Here is a 17,799-nt window from a genome sequence, read left to right on the forward strand (position 1 = left end):
AAGAATTTGTGAATATTTAGTTTTATGTTTATTGTTACTTGTTTATATTCACTTTAAACCAAAACCAATAAAAATATGTTTAAACTCATTATTTGTGCTTTGACATATTTACATGATTTATTTTACTAGGAAATTTCTTGTGGTTCGACATAACTCTATACTATACTAAAATTGAATCTTGAAAGAGGTGTAAATTGTAAAATAGTAAAGTGTTATCAATAAATTTATTTGTTGAAACACCTTTTAATATACAAAAGTGATGAAACTAACTTACTAACTTTTATTCATTGTTATTTACTTTCCGCAATTTATTTATTCTTTAATGCCAACCTTCCTTAAGGAAGAAGTTTGGTTTGTTAATAAAAGGAACCCGAAAGGGAGTAAATAAATAAAGGTCACTTAACTTTATTATTCTTTTGTTCTTTATTTATTTATTTGTTTCTAACAACTAACTATTCATCACTTTTAAGTCCTTAATGATTTGCCAAAACAATTACGGGAAACCTCCAAGAAGCAAATTTATTGGCGTGACAACTTTAGTGAAGATCATGATTCTAATACATGCCAAAATGAGGAAATGCATTTTGTGGGAAACCCTCCAAGGCAGAACTTTCAAAATAATTACCCTCAAGGGGGTAATAATCAGTTTCAGAGAAATCAGCCTTGGAGGCAAGATCTTCCTCAAAAGCAACCCTTCTACCCCCGGAACAATCAATTTCAACACCCCACCCAGGATAAGAGCATTAAACTGGAAGATACTCTAAACCAGTTTATGCAAATGACAATGTCTAATATCGATGCTTCTCTGAGGAACATGGAGATACAAATTGGGCAACTAGCCAAACAATTAGCTAAAAATCAGAAATCAACATTCTCAACTAATACAGAAGTAAATCTGAGAGAACATGGTAATGCAATCATGAGGGGTGAACCTGGCTCAACGGAGTAGTAGAAGGGAACAAACTTTTGTTTTGGTAACCAATGTCAAGCTAGTGACATTAAAGAAGCGCTGACTAGGAGGCAACCCAGTATTTGGTAAATATTTACTTCCTTTATCATTGTCTTTTGTTCGCATTTTTATTTTGAAAACAAAGAAAATTTTAAATCCCAACAAGTAAGTCCCTGAAATTTTTAAGGCTTGAGGACAAGCCTTCATTTAAAATGGGGGGACAAGAACATGACGTAATTTAAAAATTTATTGTTTAGATTGTGTAAATATGTAAGAAGTAAATTTGTTTGTTCTAAAACTAAAAAAATTCCAAAACCGAGATCAAAATGGCTAAAAAAAATTCATGAAACATGATCACATTATTAGAAAATGCTAAGCATACTTTGAATTAAGCTTTGAGTGAGAAAACTGAGATATATGCTAAACTTTTGTGAAAACATCATATAATGTCATAACTTGAAATTTTTGCAAATTGAAAATTCAATTTTGTGTAACAAGATCTTTGCAAACATCTTTTAAATAAAAAAAGTGTAAAACCAAACCAAGTGAGGGAGTGAGCCAAACACACGTGAGAATCAAAGTCAGAATCAACATTTGATTTGTCCAATTAAACTTGTTTGAGTCTTTAAATCTCTTAATTTCATAAAAATAATAAGAAATGATCAAGGCATGTTCCTTCATTAGTTGAACCAAAGGACAAAAAGTCCAAACCTAATTAGGATCATCCTTTGATAAGCCCCTTTAAGCCAAACAAGTGAAATAATTTTTCAAACTATCCCATGAAACCGAATTTGAAAAAAAACAATGTTCTAAAGAGGGCATTAAATTTTAAAGAATAATTTGAAAGAATTAAGTTTGGTTGAGAAAAATTTCAAATATGCTCTCTTTTTAACTTAGCATTGAATATCTACATAAACCATTATCCAAACCAAGCCTCATTACAACAAAAATAAAGACCTTAGTGATATTTGATTATTTATGCAATTTAAGAGAATATGTGAGACAAAGAATAAGTTCAAATTACTACAAACAAATGATTGAAAAATTGAGTGAAACACTTATCCTCTAAAAAGTTCCAATTTTGAACTTGTGTGAAAAAAAAACTTTTTGGTTAGAAAAATATTTGCTTAGATCAATTGTTACACATTTTTTATAAACAAAAGCATCTATTCCTTGTTTGAAGCATTATGTGTCAAAATTCACAAATCATGAAAAATCTCATTGAAATCAATTTTTGACATGCTTATGAACATCTGAAATCATGTTCATCATCTTTAAACTTAGCCAAATGTGAATTTGGATAAGCTTTACCTTTTGTTTTAGGACAAACAAAGTTTTAAGTTAGGGGGAGTTTGATAAGTGTCAAACATAGCTAAATTTCATACACTTTTATCGCACTTATCTTAAGCATAATTGAGAAAAACCAACTTAAAAACAATACTTTTTGGATAAAATATCACAATCTTGTATGTTTGTGTTTGTATTTCTCTTTAATGTGTTTTGTAAGATTTAGAAAGAAAAGGAAAAGAGAATAAACACTCATGGTCCAAGAAGAAAAAGAAGTCAAACTCAAGGTGCTCAAGCAGGCAGCTTAGCGTGGACCAAGCTACGCTGAGCTGACCTGGACACCAGCCTGGCACGGTCATACCCAACCTGGCATAAACCAAGTTGCTCAAGCAGGCAGCTTAGCGGACCTGCTTGACCGCTCAGCCTAGCACTAGACAAAGCCTGACACGGCCAGAACACAAGCTCGGCACGATCAGACACAAGCTTGGCACATGCCCAAGCTGCTCAAGCAGGCAGCTTAGCGGACCTGCTTGACCGCTCAGCCTAGCACTAGACAAAGCCTGACACGGCCAGAACACAAGCTCGGCACGATCAGACACAAGCTTGGCACATGCCCAAGCTGCTCAAGCAGGCAGCTTAGCGGTGCCCCATGTGTACTCAGCGGTGTGCACCCAAAATTAACTTAGCCATCAAGAAACCATGAAGTCATGCATGACCTCACTTCAAGTAGCCCACCATAGGCTTTACTCAGTAGTTCACCATAGCTGGTCCCACAGCTCACAACTAGCATTGGTGAGTCAAGCTTAAGGAGGTGATCAAGCTACTTGACCAAGTGACCATACCATGCTGAAGGGTTTGGTCAGCTTTTGAACGGTGCAAAGAAGCAGCTCAACGCTGGCAAGGAAAACTCTATAAATAGGAAGGCATTTCCTTCATTCATGGAGGACTTCTTCCCTTAATAAAAAACACAATTCTCTCTTCTTATTTCTTAGTTTGAAAGCTCGATTCATAGTAGCCTTTATATGTAAGTTTTATAGTTTTTAGTTTATAAGATGCAAAATCCATTTTGTAATCTCATTTAGAATTTAAAGCATCCAATCGTTGGATGGATGGCTCATGCTCCTAACAATTTCATTTGAAAGTTGATTATGTATTTCTTCTTCTTATTTTTTTCTAAATTTGAATTTTAATCATTCAAGTTGGTGCTTTGGTTAATTTAACTTGTTTGAGTAGTTCTTAATGCTCTTTTTAGATTGATCACATAAAAAACGATTTCAAGTCATGAAAAATTACTTGTCTCAAACACTTAACAAATAAACTAAGAAGTAGTTGTACTACTTAGTTTATTTGCCAAGTTAAGCATGTTTTTCTTAAGATCTTATATTCATTACTACTTCAATATTAGAGTAGCCAAGATTAGGGTGTGACAACCTAGTCTCTTTGTGGACGTAGTATTGTTTAGTAGTGAAAATAAGTGATCATTATTCTGCCATTTTAGGACATACACTAAAAGGAGGATTTTAGACCTTGGTTTTTGGAGTTAATCAAAGTAAAACATAAGAACTTGTCTAAGTAGTTCAAATATATAAGATGTTGAGAAATACTTTCATCATTCAAAATGATCTTGTCTCCTCAAGAATTTGTTAATACTTAGTTTATGTTTCTTGTTAAGTGTTTATGTGCATATCAAATCAAATAAAAAACAACCAAAATATGTTCACTCATTATTTGTGCATTGACATATTCATATGATTCATTCTATTAGGCAATTCCTTGTGGTTCGACATATTCATAAAATAGTAAAGTTTTATTAATAAATTTATTTGTTGAAAACACCTTTTAATATACAAAAGTGATGTAACTAACTTACTAACTTTTATTTATTGTTATTTTCATTCCACAATTTATTTATTCTTTAATACCAACCTTCCTTAAGGAAGAAGTTTGGTTTGTTAATAAATGGAACCCGAAAGGGAGTAAATAAATAAAGTCACTTAACTTTATTATTCTTTTGTTCTTTATTTATTTATTTGTTTCTAACAACTAACTATTCATCACTTTTGTACATTAGAATACCATTAAACCGGTGTTTGAATTTATTCCACAAAACCGAGATGGTATTCAAAGGTACTTAATAATTATGTAATAGGAGATTGCTTCGATACCATTGTACCGGCGTTAGAATTTATTTTAACAAAGTTGAGATGGGGCAAAGAAGGAATAACTTATTCCCATGATTATTAGAAGTAAGTTGTAACTGGAATATTCTTGAAACCATTAGACTGGAGTTGGAATTTATTTCAACAAAGCCGAGATGTCGAACAAAGAATAAAACCGAGTTCACTTACTTAAACAAATAAAGAAAACACACCGAAGAGAAAACTGCCTTTCAACAATAACCAAAAACAACTCAACATATCTTTGAATAATTTTTCATTGAAAGAGCGTGATACGTTAGTACAAAATACAAGGCGGGATAAAATCTTCGCCTAAACTGAAACTATACAACATAAGTTGAGTCATTCAGCACATCAAAAGTACCCTACCCAAAAAGCAAAACAAAAATGGAAATGGCTTCTAACGACTAACACTAGTGTCTATGGGTACGCTAGAACACTCACTCGAATTCTCCTCCATCTCAGAGTTAGAGGAGAGGTTTACTACCTCGATGGAGTCCTCTATGCAGATTAACTCCACACAATCCTCCTCTTCCGCTTCCAGCTCCTCCTCAGCCTCCATCTCCATCTCCGCTTCCATCTCCTCCATTTGTTCATAGGCCGAATTTTGTGACCTAATCCCAGCTCTCGCATCTGCCTGAGGTTCGGGCATGGTCCGCCGAGCGACTCTCCTCCATGGTGGGGAACTGATCATATCGTCCCAACTCCATCACCTCATAGATGGCCCCGCATCAAGTACTCCGTGAGGAGTCACTGACTGAGTAGATATACGGCAGGTGTCAGCCTCCGATCTGGCAAAGTGAAGGAAACCTCTAAGTCCGCATGATGGGATAGGAAGCGCATCATGGAGCTATAACAAACCATCTCCAACTCTAAGGCACAAGGGCCCGTGTAGGTGTATCGATCTCCGTCAATACTCCATGCCCCTCATGGGACATCGAGAATCGGTAGCTTCGGATCCTCGCTGAACAGTCCATCTGAACAAGAACGCGAACCAAAGACAAGCAGAAAGAAAAGAGAGTAAGACATCTAATGAATATTATTCATTGACGGCGTCGAATTACATAGAATATCGCATCCATACAAACACATATAATATACACAATATGTATATCACGTACACAAATGCAAATGATGAATGGTGTTATAACTCAAAACATGAGGATCAATATCCACGAGCTCAATGTATGAATGTTATGTTTATTTCATCCATCCTTATACCAATATCCTCCCAATAAACTATTCGGAAATAATCGAGAGTACATTCCCCATAACAAGTCGATTTGAACGCACCAAATTATTCCTCGCAAGGATATATGATTGATCTGTTCCAAAAGAACTGTCTATTTCAGGATGGTGTCGTATCAAACACTTTCTGGGCATCCTTCTCATCGATCCTAATTGCAAAGAGGGGTTGTCAAAGATCATTTAGTTTGCACTATGAGAACTGCCCGATCTAATAGAATACCTCATCTAGGAATACAAGGAATTCGTCTCACCTAGACTCTTCCTTAAGACTTTGTTGATGAATCGCCACCATCGCTGTCCCTCTCAACATCACGAGCCGTGTTCGCCTCTCGTAAATTTCATCTACACTAATTCATTATCCATAACGAGTATGCACACTAACCGAAGTTAGCCGATTAAATCTTTTAATCATCATTTTACATGATCGACAAACCTAAGACATCTCCTAAAGGAATGCTTCTTATGGGACCCTATCTTATATCATCACGCAATAGAGGAATAACATCTTTACCACTATGAACCTTCTTGTGGGACCTTAAAGACAAAGATCAGATTTGGGGAGGGGAAAGACCAAAGGATTTTCAAAAACTGGATTGTGTAAGAGGTAGATGAGTGATTTAAGAGATTTTGTGTAAGAGATTTGTACTTTTGCTTGTTTAATAAGTAAACTTCACTCATGAAAGTGATTTGACCTCTTCGGAAAAAAATTCTCGATTAAACCATGCCCAAGTATTGTTGGCTCATACTCGGCCGAATATTAAAAATCTCCCGATTTTGGTTTACGGTTAGAACTTCGAAACACGGAATTCGGAGTGAAAAATATTTAGAAATGCGTTATGGATGAACTTGATGTATTTCTTAACTCGAAATAATATTTGGAAGCCAATGGCGCAATCATAATTCGATTCTGAGTTATGGAACTCAAAAACACGTTTTTGGACCGAATTTAGGCGAATTTGGGTCCGACAACAGCTCAAAAACTTTCTGTCATAGAAAATTATGAAAAAATAGGAATTTACAAAACAAGACTAAGACTCAACTACGGTTTTAACTAAATCAATACCGATTAATTTATAAAATTAATCATTGGTAAAATAAATAATTAATAAAACATACACAGAAAATTCATGGTGTTACAGCTTGTAAGGTGGGTAAACCTTTTCTAAAGATATAGGATCTTCTCCTCAGGCTTCACGTGAAACATCTCTCACTCTTGTGAGAGAGTATTGAGTTTGGACCTTTTGACTTCCTCGGTTCCCTCACAAGTGGTCTATAGGGTATCTCACATTTCTTTGGAAGACTTACAGTTTGACACCCTAATGAACTCATTTATGCATAAGGCTGGTGTAAGAATGTTTTTGGCCTTTAGGTCATATTAAACCTTTTTCTTGTGGTCGTCATTCAATGAGGATTTTGGTTTTATCTCCTTTACACCATCTATTACTACAAGGGGTATGTAAGATCCTTCTTCAACCGCGTTCCATATATCAAGATCCTAAGACTATATAAATATTCTCATTCAGATCTTCCAAAAATTAATCACGTTTTCCAATAAAGCTTGGAGGGTGATTGATATTGGAACCTTCTCTTAGAAAAAAATTTGTGGCCATCTTTAGGAATAGGATCTAAGGAGTATCTTACCCAAACTAAGCTCTGATATCAGTTGTAAAATCAAGATGACAAACTAAGAGGGGATGCATTAATTTTCTACACTAAGTCGAAATTTTTGCAAGTTTAAAAGTAAGAGTATATAGTAGCGAAATAGTTGCAGACACTAAGTACAAAACTTGTAAATGTATAGAGTGGGGAGAAGAGTAGAGATACACTAGAAATTTTATATTGGTTCACCTTCTTGTCCACCGAGGCTACGTCCAGTCTTCTTGCCGCACAAGAGATTTTCACTGATATAATGAGTTGCAATTACAAATCTCACCCCGAAAATACGAGTACATCACACAATCACCAATATTTCACCACTTAGAAGAACACATCTTCTAAGTAATACTACTCCCTTTCCACCACATCCTATGGTGAAAAGTTTACAGCAAATTGAATGAAGAATATGACTAGGGCAATGATTTCTTTACAATATATGTCAATTTATACTTGCAATCCTTTACGATCTTTCAATGCAAGTAATAAACAATGCTCTTAGTATTTAAGTATGAAAACTTAGAGAAAACAGTTGGGTGCAACTTCATAAAAATCTGAAAGTTAAAAACTCAAAGTTGCAAGAACAAAGTGTATGAAAAATGTTATATGTTGTTTTGTGTGTCACGAATTGGGTGTATCAAAGCCTTTAAATAGGCTTCCAACCAACCATCATACCCTAGGATAAAGGTAGAAGATGTTTGGAATGAAACACCTTCGTTTTGGATGAAAGTTGTTGAGTTTGGATTTGAAAATCTGGTGTAAGAGCTCTCAATAACCGATTACTGAATTTGAGTAATATGTTACCCATTCTTTCTGTCCAACTGAGTAATCAATTACTCCTTTGAGTAATCGGTTACTATGTGTTAATTTTGTTGGGTAACCTGTTACGTAGTTTGGATAACCTGTTGCTTAGTCCTAGTATTACATTACTTAGTTCAAGTAATCTGTTACTTAGGTCTAGTAACCTGTTACTCAGGTCAAGTAACTTGTTACTTAGTATTTTGAAAATTAAGATCATTTAACTCTAAGTTTCAATGTGATTTTAAAATGGTTTTCACTTGAGCATTGTGAGTAATCATAAATTAAAGATTTTAGGATAGAAATACCTATATTACAAGACTATGAAATCTTGAACTTTTGAAGCTTCTCTTCTATGTCTTCAATGTCTTCTTTTTCTTCTTCTTTTATCTTGGCGTCTTCATCAAAACCATGCCAATGTTAGGAGTAAGATCTTCTTTGCAAAAAAGTGCTTTAAATTGTCGGGAGAGAAGCAGATAGGGGCCAACGATGTGATTGATATAGTTTAAATGAAAACTGGTTGATATGACCGATGTAGTTTAAATGAAAGCCGACGAAAACCTGTTGATATGACCGATATAGTTTAAATGAAAACCAGCCAGTATGATTGGTTTTGACAAATATGATTACAAGACCGTATAATTGATGTGTCGTACCGATATATGGGCTAGTTTATCGATTAAACCTACCAGTAAGGTAGGGATTTGATCGATATGATTGCATGACCAGTATAATTGATGTGTCGCACCAATATAAGGGCTAGTTTGTCGATTAAACCTACCGATAAGGTAGGGTTTTGATATCAGTGTATATCATTTTCCTTTACAAAATTAAATTTGTACGCATCAATATTTGAAGAGGGGGATCCACTTACTTGAGGAGTGAGTTGAAAAACATTCTCCATATCTTAGTTATCAATTATATAAAAATCTAATGATTCACATGATTTGAATTAGTGAATAGATATAAAAAATTAAATTTTTATAGAATAAATGTTGAAAATATGGAGTAATTTTTTTTTTTTAACTTTACGGATCTCTCCCATGTTTGAAAGCTAAGGTGTTAAGTCTAATTGAGGTTATTGACGCATTTACCACTTTTATAAATTACCTTATTTTTTTATAGCAGAATAGAAACCCTTACATCAACGCAACAGCAATGGGTCGGTCTGGTTGCAATGGCAGTGGTGGATCACCACTTATCAATCCACAACATCAGATCACTTCATCCTCCTCCTCCTCCGCTTTTCACACCAAACCCTGCAAAAAGAGTTACAATAATAATAAGAGAAAAACAAGTGACAAGGAATTGGAGCCTCCTTCCAAAAAGAGCACCAACAATGACGTTGATAATGAAAAGAATGGACCTTCCAAGCTTTCAATATTACTTCACAACGTTGAAACTTCTGATGATGATGCCGCCGCTGCCACCTCTCAAAGGTTTGCGGTTCGTCAAGCTCACAAATTTCGCTTCCTCACTCAGTGAGTGCTGCTCACTTAACAAACTGATCTATTTATTTCTTTCTATTATCACTTTTGGGACATTTAATTAATTTTAATTTTATTATGTATAGAGATTGCAAAGACGCTGAAGGAAATCTTCCACATGATGAAAATTACGATTCAAGAACTCTCTATCTGCCTCTTCATTTCTTGAAGAGTTTGTCAGGTGGCCAGGTAAGCAATTAATTAATACTCAAGTTCTGGAATTACCAAGTTCTTATTAATTCTGTCTATGTATGCATTTAATTAATTAATCAATTAATTAACGTGGTATGGTTCATTTGATGATTACAGAAACAATGGTGGGAATTCAAGTCAAAGCATATGGACAAAGTTGTGTTTTTCAAGGTTTCAGTGTTGGTTTTTTTTGTGTGTGTGTGGTGCTATTAACTTATTTCTACAACCAAGTGAAATCTTTTTCCTTTCACTTTTGGAGCAGGTAGGTAAATTTTATGAACTTTTTGAGATGGATGCACATGTAGGAGTCAAAGAGCTAGACTTGCAGTATATGAAGGTTAGTATGCTTGAATAGTTAAGAGCTCTAGAATTTCTTTTGAATATGATTGTTGTTTTGTTTTATCAGTTATTTATTTATTTACATGTAACTCTTTTAGGGAGAACAACCTCATTGTGGATTTCCGGAGAAGAATTTCTTAATGAATGTGGAGAAACTGGCTCGGAAGGTTTGCCTCGTAACTGACTTATTTTCTTCTTTTATCTCTGCTACTGGACTACTGAAAATATTCAACTAGCCAACTTTTGCACTGGGGAGAAACATATTGAACTGCCTTGGCTGAGCAGGGTTATCGAGTTCTTGTGGTTGAGCAAACTGAAACACCTGAACAGATGGAGCTACGCCGGAAGGTGAAGGGCTCTAAAGATAAGGTTTGTTTACATCTTGCAATAACCAGAGAAGTCATTGTCCTTATTTTCAATGCCTTTATTTCTTGTACCGTGCCCTCAAGTCCATTTGAATCTTATTTTATATCTTTCTTTTTTATTTTACATTTTTTTCCTTCTAGCTTCAGATTGCTCTTTGCAGTAACAATGATCTTTAATCTCGAAATCTTTATCTTCTAGGTTGTCAGACGTGAAATATGTGCAGTGGTTACAAAAGGTACATTGACTGATGGGGAGTTGCTGTCAGCAAACCCAGAAGCGCCATTTTTAATGGCACTGACCGAGTGCCACAAAGACCATCCAAATGCAAATTCAAAGCGTATTTATGGCATTTGTTTAGTTGATGTTACCACAAGCAGAGTCATTCTTGGACAGGTGTGGCTCTCTGTAGTCTCTACATTCTGATTCTCTGCAAATTTTGCATAGACACAAACTTTTTCCAAAATTTTGGATGATGCATCCAAATGTCATAAAGCTATGAAGCATCTAGTCCTTTTAACTGTCTCTATTGGGAATGAAGATAGGAAATTGAAGTGGGTGTAGTTTAGAATCACCTAGGGTACAGAGAATTGATGACAAGGTTTTATGTTGGTACTTGGGATTTTGTTATCATTTTTAATTTTAAATTAGTTTATTTGGAGAGTGTGTATAATATGAATACTTAAAAAAATGTACCTAATTAATCTGCTAATTGCTTGTATGGTCACTTTTCTAAAGAATGGTATTGGCTTCTCTCTATGGCAGTTTAAGGATGACCTGGAGTGTAGTGCCTTGTCATGTATCTTGTCTGAGATCAGGCCAGTTGAAATCATCAAACCTGCTAAACTGCTCAGTGCTGAAACAGAGAGAGTACTGCTGAAGCATACCAGAAATCCTTTAGTGAATGAATTGGTTCCAATTGTAGAATTCTGGGATGCTGACATAACTGTTGATCAATTGAAGAAATTTTACAGGCACACTAACGATGTTAGGACTGAAGAGGATTCATTAGATTGCCTGCCAGATGTTTTGCAGGCACTGGTGGAAGCAGGCGATGAAAGTAGAAGTGCACTTTCAGCATTAGGCGGTGCTCTCTATTATCTGAAACAGGCTTTCCTAGATGAGACATTACTTAGATTTGCGCAGTTTGAGTTACTTCCATCTTCTGGTTTTTGCGGTCTTGATCCAAAACCATCATACATGATTCTTGATGCAGCTGCCCTGGATAATCTTGAGGTTTTTGAGAATAACCAGGATGGAGGTTCTTCAGGGTATGTTTGACATTTAATTATTTGTGATCTCTGTTTTTAGACAAGTTGAGTCATTTATGTTTACCTTTTAGTAAAAACATGATTCTCCTGCAGCACACTCTATGGCCAATTAAATCAATGTGTTACTGCATCTGGAAAGAGATTGCTAAAGACATGGCTTGCAAGACCATTATGTCATGTAAGGTCAATTAAGAAACGCCAGCATGCCGTGGCAGGTTTAAAGGTAGGTTTCTTGACCATGCATCCAGCTTATTATTTGGAGATCCTTCAAGTCATAATGAGTCGTTTTAAATCCCTTGCGTAACTAGTCTTATTCATGTATCCCCCACTTAACAGATTACTTAATTTGGAGTATTCAGTAATATAGAGTATTTTTTAAGTTTGTGTTAGTGAAAAAAATATGAGAAAGATTGTAACTTATTCTCCACTAATCTCAGCTAAGAAGTTACAGTATATAGGAGGGAATAAAATCAAAATCCCTATAAATCTGCTAATATTAAAAAACTGTTTTAACATTCACTACAAATATTTAACTGATCATAATTATCAGTACATAATAGTAACTGCTTTTATATATGTGGCTTTTCAGGGAGTTAATCTACCATATGCGCTAGAATTTCAAAAAGCATTATCAAAGCTACCTGACATGGAGCGGTTGCTTGCACGCATCTTCTCTGCTAGGTAGAATATATTTGTGCAACAACTATGTGTGGTATTTATACAGACCATACCAATAATTTTCTTAAGTATATAAGCTCTTCAATTTTCATGAATGCAGTGAAGCTAGTGGAAGGAATGCTAATAGAGTGATTTTATATGAGGATGCAGCAAAAAAACAACTGCAAGAATTTACTTCAGCTCTGTGTGGTTGTGAGATGATGGTACATGCATGCTCTTCACTTGGTATGATTTTGAATCATGTCAAATCTAGTCAACTTCGTCATCTGTTAACAGCTGGTATGATTATTGCAATGAATATCTTGTAAAATTACTATGGAGCTTCTGTTTGATATACTGAATGTTATCAAATGTAGGTGAAGGCCTTCCTGATGTCCGGATGGATCTAAATCATTTCAAGGAGGCTTTTGATTGGGTGGAAGCTAATAACTCTGGGCGTATAATACCTCATGAAGGAGTTGACTTAGTGTATGACTCAGTCTGTGAGGCAGTTAAAGAGATTCAATCCAGTTTGTTCAAGCATCTCAAGGAGCAAAAAAAACTACTTGGAGATACATCAGTAAAACTAAGACCTCAGATGGAAACATTGAGTTTAGTCTTTTTCTAGTGCTTAAAAGTCATCTTTTTAATGTTCTTATTTATCTGATATATAGATCACCTACGTCACTGTTGGGAAGGAGGCATACCTATTGGAAGTGCCAGAAAATTCGTGTGGAAATATTCCTCGGGATTATGACTTGCGTTCATCCAGAAAAGTAAGAAGACATGTTCTGAAAATTTTATGTGGACTAGATGCATAACTGCGTAGTACTAGTGTATCACCTGTTTGATATTTATATGATTGAGTTTGCAGTATTATCACATTGTTGGCTTGTACTTATCAGTTATCATGCATATTCTTATCATGAACTACTTAATTCTTAAGTGTGTACTAATATACCATAACAATTACAATTTAATTATGTAATCCCTTACATCCTTGTATAATTGTTAGTTAGTCCTTGATGCATTATCATCATCAATTATGCTTGTTAACAGAAGTAAATTTTTCTTCCATTTTTCCCATCCGGCACATGCAGGGCTTCTTTAGGTACTGGACCCCAGATATTAAAAAGTTCTTGAGGGAGCTTTCCCAAGCTGAAGCTGAAAAGGAGTGCTTATTGAAAAGTACATTACAAAGGTTAATGAGGCGCTTTTGTGAACATCACACTAAGTGGAGGCAGTTGGTGTCTGTAACTGCTGGTACACATTGTTGTCCTTTTGAAGCATTTATTTCATGCATATGTAGTTAGGCAATCACTGGCACTCAAATCTAATGGCATTTAAGATCACTGATGTGTTGTTCTGTAATCAGAATTCAGAAGAGTAAATTAAAATATACTAAAATCATATTTTAAAATAATGGCTTTCCATCTGCTCATGGATAGAATCTAGTATACATAAACTTAAGACAACATGATCATTGTGACTAGTATCAGTATCACACGATACTAACGAGTAGTATCCTGAATGAAAATGGGAGCTGGCGATACAGATCACAAGAAGAATCGGAAATGTTTTTGAATCGTGAATGAATCACAACAGTTGTGTGAATGTTGGTTCCTGGATCTGTTTTGCGATTCAAAGCTTCAGGAAGAAGCCAGGTTGTGTGCACATAAGGGCCAGGTAGTGCACGCGACCCAGTTTCTGAAAGAGGGAATCAAGGTTTTCTAATCGGGTCACACGTGTGTCGGGTCCGAGTGATCCAATTGTGAAATTTTCACCCTTTTATACTAATTTTTTAGTGCTCAAGGGGTGGGAAGTGCTGAAAACACCCCTCCTACGAATCCTAGGTTTTCTTTATTCCGTTTTAAACAGTGAAAGTTATCCCCACCTCTTAAAACTTCACGTTACTACTTGTTTTCTGATTTGCAGCCAAGATTGACTTTTATTCCCCCCACCTCTATTTCTAATAATATTTTAACAAGGCTTTGAAATTTGGATTTATTATCACTTGAATGTTTATCTATTCTGAAGTTTCTATTTTTATTTGTTGGTTATAACGGAATTATTTGACTTTAAAAGCTAATATCTTTTATTTATATATTTGTAAATATATTTTATATTATTGATCATGTATCTTACGATTCATGACTCTGAAAATAGATCTTCTGATTCACGATATGAATCTCGATTTGATAGCCTTGCACCTGATATGGAAGATATGGATTCATTAGTGGTGTTGCTTTTGTAGATATGTAGGAGGTCTGGTATGCTGTGTTGCATACTTGCATGACGCTGTCTCTAGTTTTTAGGTGTTCCCTTTTTTTTTTGTGAGGATGTGTTATTCTTTTGTATTGTTCTATCTTCTTATGTTAAAAAATTTCAAAATAAGATGATCAACGATTTTAAAAAATGCATAATTGAGTAAGATGCATATCTCTAGTACATGATCTCTTATTTACTTTTGCAGGATGCCTTTTGTTTACTATGTTTATTCAGCTGAAATCACTCTCTTTTTTTTTGTTGGAATTTTACCTTGACTAATACATGCCTTCGTTAGGGATATTTTGGAGAACAAATTTTCATAAATTTAAATAAAAAATCAATAGCTTCTCTTTTTGCATGGCTCAAACTGGATGTTACACTCATATTGCAGAGCTAGATGTTTTGATCAGTTTAGCTATTGCTGGTGATTGCTATGAAGGACCAACATGCAGACCACGTTTCTTAGGTACATTAAGTTCAAAAGATGCTCCTTATGTCTATGCTAAAAGTTTGGGACACCCAGTCCTTAGAAGTGATTCCTTAGGCAAGGGTTCTTTTGTACCCAATGACATAACCCTTGGAGGTCAAGATCATGCTAGCTTTATCCTTCTAACTGGCCCTAACATGGGTGGAAAGTCAACTCTTCTTCGCCAAGTTTGCTTAGCTGTGATTTTGGCCCAGGTTAGGCCTTTGACACTTTTGTTCAGTAAATTGGATTTTACCTATGTAGTTGCTCATTTAGTTTCTTTTGCAGGTAGGAGCTGATGTTCCTGCAGAAAGTATGAAATTGTCACCTGTGGACCGGATATTTGTTCAAATGGGTGCCAAAGATAATATCATGGCTGGCCAGAGTACCTTTTTAACTGAGCTTTTAGAAACTGCAACAATGCTGGTGAGATGCCCCCTCGACTATCAATTTTTATCACATGAAATTGGAGTTATGGAGGCATATAAATACAGACTTAGGATCTTCTTTTAATTTTAGTCAAGTTGTCAGTTTATTCTTGGCTGCTAATACGTTACTTGCTAGAAACTATGAAACAATGGTTATATTTCAAGCGCTGTTTCTTGTGTTGAACATGAATGTATTGTGCTATTTATGGTAAGCATAGTTTCCATAAAACATAACAAGCAATGACATGACATGAATGAAGAAACTTTTTCTCTTTGCCTTTTTTCATCAGAGCTTATTCAGTTGGATAATGTTCCATCTGTGTAATGAGATAGAATGTAGTTTATTTCATGTCTGTATCAAGAAGCTTTTTGAAACCTTTTATTTTGCTTGATATCAATTATAGATGCCTGTGATCCTGAACTGATGTAAGCATTCTTTCTTTCTGAATATGCACTTGACTGCGAGAGCAGTCATCAGCCACTCATAATTCATTGGTTGCTCTGGATGAGCTTGGGCGTGGAACCTCAACTTCTGATGGACAAGCCATTGCGTATGTTTCTGTTATGTGAATAGTTGCATGCTTTGTCTCCAATGTTCTCAGTATTCATGATTGATTTCAAATTTATGGTGTCAATCTTAGATTCTGCATTGTTTATTTCTAATATTCGGCAGGGAGGCAGTACTGGAATATCTTGTGCGGAAGGTGCAGTGCCTTGGATTGTTTTCGACGCATTATCATCGATTAGCTATAGTTTATCACCAAGATCCCAAGGTATACTAAAGTTTATCCAGTATAATTATGGTTGTATTTCGACTTCATCCTCCAATGCTTATAAGTATTTAGGCTCAAATTTGCTAACTATACTTTATTGGCCATAAGATCACCAGCCACAACTTATTTAGATATAACATGTGAGGGTGTTTAAAATTTTTTTGTCAATTAGAGTTCCAGTTTACATTTTGGGTAGTGTTGAAAAAAATTAGTTTCTGTCTGAGTTGGCTTTTCACGCATTTATCATGAAGGTCTCTCTCTGCCATATGGCATGCCAAGTTGGTGATAGAAATGCAGGTGTGGACGTGGTCACCTTTCTTTACCGGCTGACCCCTGGTGCATGCCCCAAGAGCTATGGTATTAATGTTGCCCGGTTAGCTGGTATGATTCCTTTCTCTTTGGAACTAATGGTGATATTACAAATGTTGACAGTCTACATGTTCACTTAAAATCCATGCTTCTCAGGATTGCACATTAACTTTTTGCTCATTTAACATTTAACTCTGTGGCCTTAAAATTGATTCTTTGTCCAGCATATTTACATTGTGACCTAAACTTCAGTTTGACTAAAATGTATCAAGAATTTAACATGGGTTTGCATCACTCTAGGAAACTGTTAATGTGTGTTTTGCTGATTTACTGTTATTGCTATGAATCTTGCACACCCCTTTTTATGTTATATCATTATCAATCAATTATTATTAATATCATAATAAATCAAATCAAATTTACTTCAGGACTTCCGATTTCTGTGCTTAAGAAGGCTGCTGCCAAGTCCAGAGAATTTGAGGCCATGTATGGTAAATGCAGGATGGTGTCTTCTGAAGCAAACTCTTCCGAACAAAATTTGTTTGATGAGATGACAGCTATCGTACGACAATTGTCTGATGTTGTTAAAGATTTGAATTGCCCGGATACCATTTTCTGCAGTACCCTAATTGAGCTTCAGGGTAAAGCAAGAGAATTCCTGCAGCGACTTTAATCTAGACATGATTGTCATAACATCTTTTAGGGCCATACTTTGCTGTTGATATGAATCCTTGTGTAATAGGGGCTAGTCTTGCATGATCTGTTTTGTTTTTCATGTTCTAGTGAAACACTGGTAGTTGAATTCAGTTTTACTTATGCCAAAAGTAGTGGATACGATATAATATTCAGTATTGAGTGGCTAAGTGAGAGAGGGATATGTTGCATAAACTATTTTAAGGAACAAGGGTCCCAACAATTAAAAAAATAGAAATATCATATTGGAAATCATAATTTCTAAATTCATAATCTTTTGAACATTTTTCAATTTAAAATATAACCTATGAATTTCTTGAATCATTTGGTGACTCATTTTGTTGAACTCATTAGAAATTCAAAATCCTTGCAGTAGTGTGGAATACTTTTATAATTATGGATGTGGGTTTGAGACCTTTTGAATTAATATTACTTTAGTCA

The 17,799-nt window shown here is 35.2% G+C and overlaps 1 protein-coding gene across 2 annotated transcripts; it reads left to right on the forward strand.

Annotated features, from left to right (window-relative positions):
- Positions 9,217-17,402, forward strand: LOC109330037 (DNA mismatch repair protein MSH6-like). 2 transcript variants are annotated; one of them, XM_019564012.1, is made up of 21 exons: positions 9,217-9,485; positions 9,516-9,593; positions 9,686-9,788; positions 9,909-9,962; positions 10,054-10,128; positions 10,229-10,297; positions 10,416-10,499; positions 10,695-10,889; positions 11,259-11,764; positions 11,858-11,987; positions 12,354-12,445; positions 12,543-12,721; positions 12,799-13,001; positions 13,096-13,197; positions 13,522-13,684; positions 15,081-15,370; positions 15,444-15,581; positions 16,055-16,134; positions 16,257-16,356; positions 16,608-16,737; positions 17,094-17,402. In XM_019564012.1, the coding sequence occupies exons 1-21, from the start codon at positions 9,271-9,273 to the stop codon at positions 17,336-17,338; spliced, it is 3,231 nt and encodes a 1,076-aa protein (XP_019419557.1). In that variant the 5' UTR covers positions 9,217-9,270; the 3' UTR covers positions 17,339-17,402. The 2 variants fall into 2 exon arrangements, with proteins under 2 accessions (XP_019419557.1, XP_019419556.1); XM_019564011.1 differs by having other exon boundaries at positions 9,217-9,593.

This window comes from Lupinus angustifolius, chromosome LG16, assembly GCF_001865875.1.
Source record: "Lupinus angustifolius cultivar Tanjil chromosome LG16, LupAngTanjil_v1.0, whole genome shotgun sequence".
Taxonomy (NCBI): domain Eukaryota; kingdom Viridiplantae; phylum Streptophyta; class Magnoliopsida; order Fabales; family Fabaceae; genus Lupinus; species Lupinus angustifolius.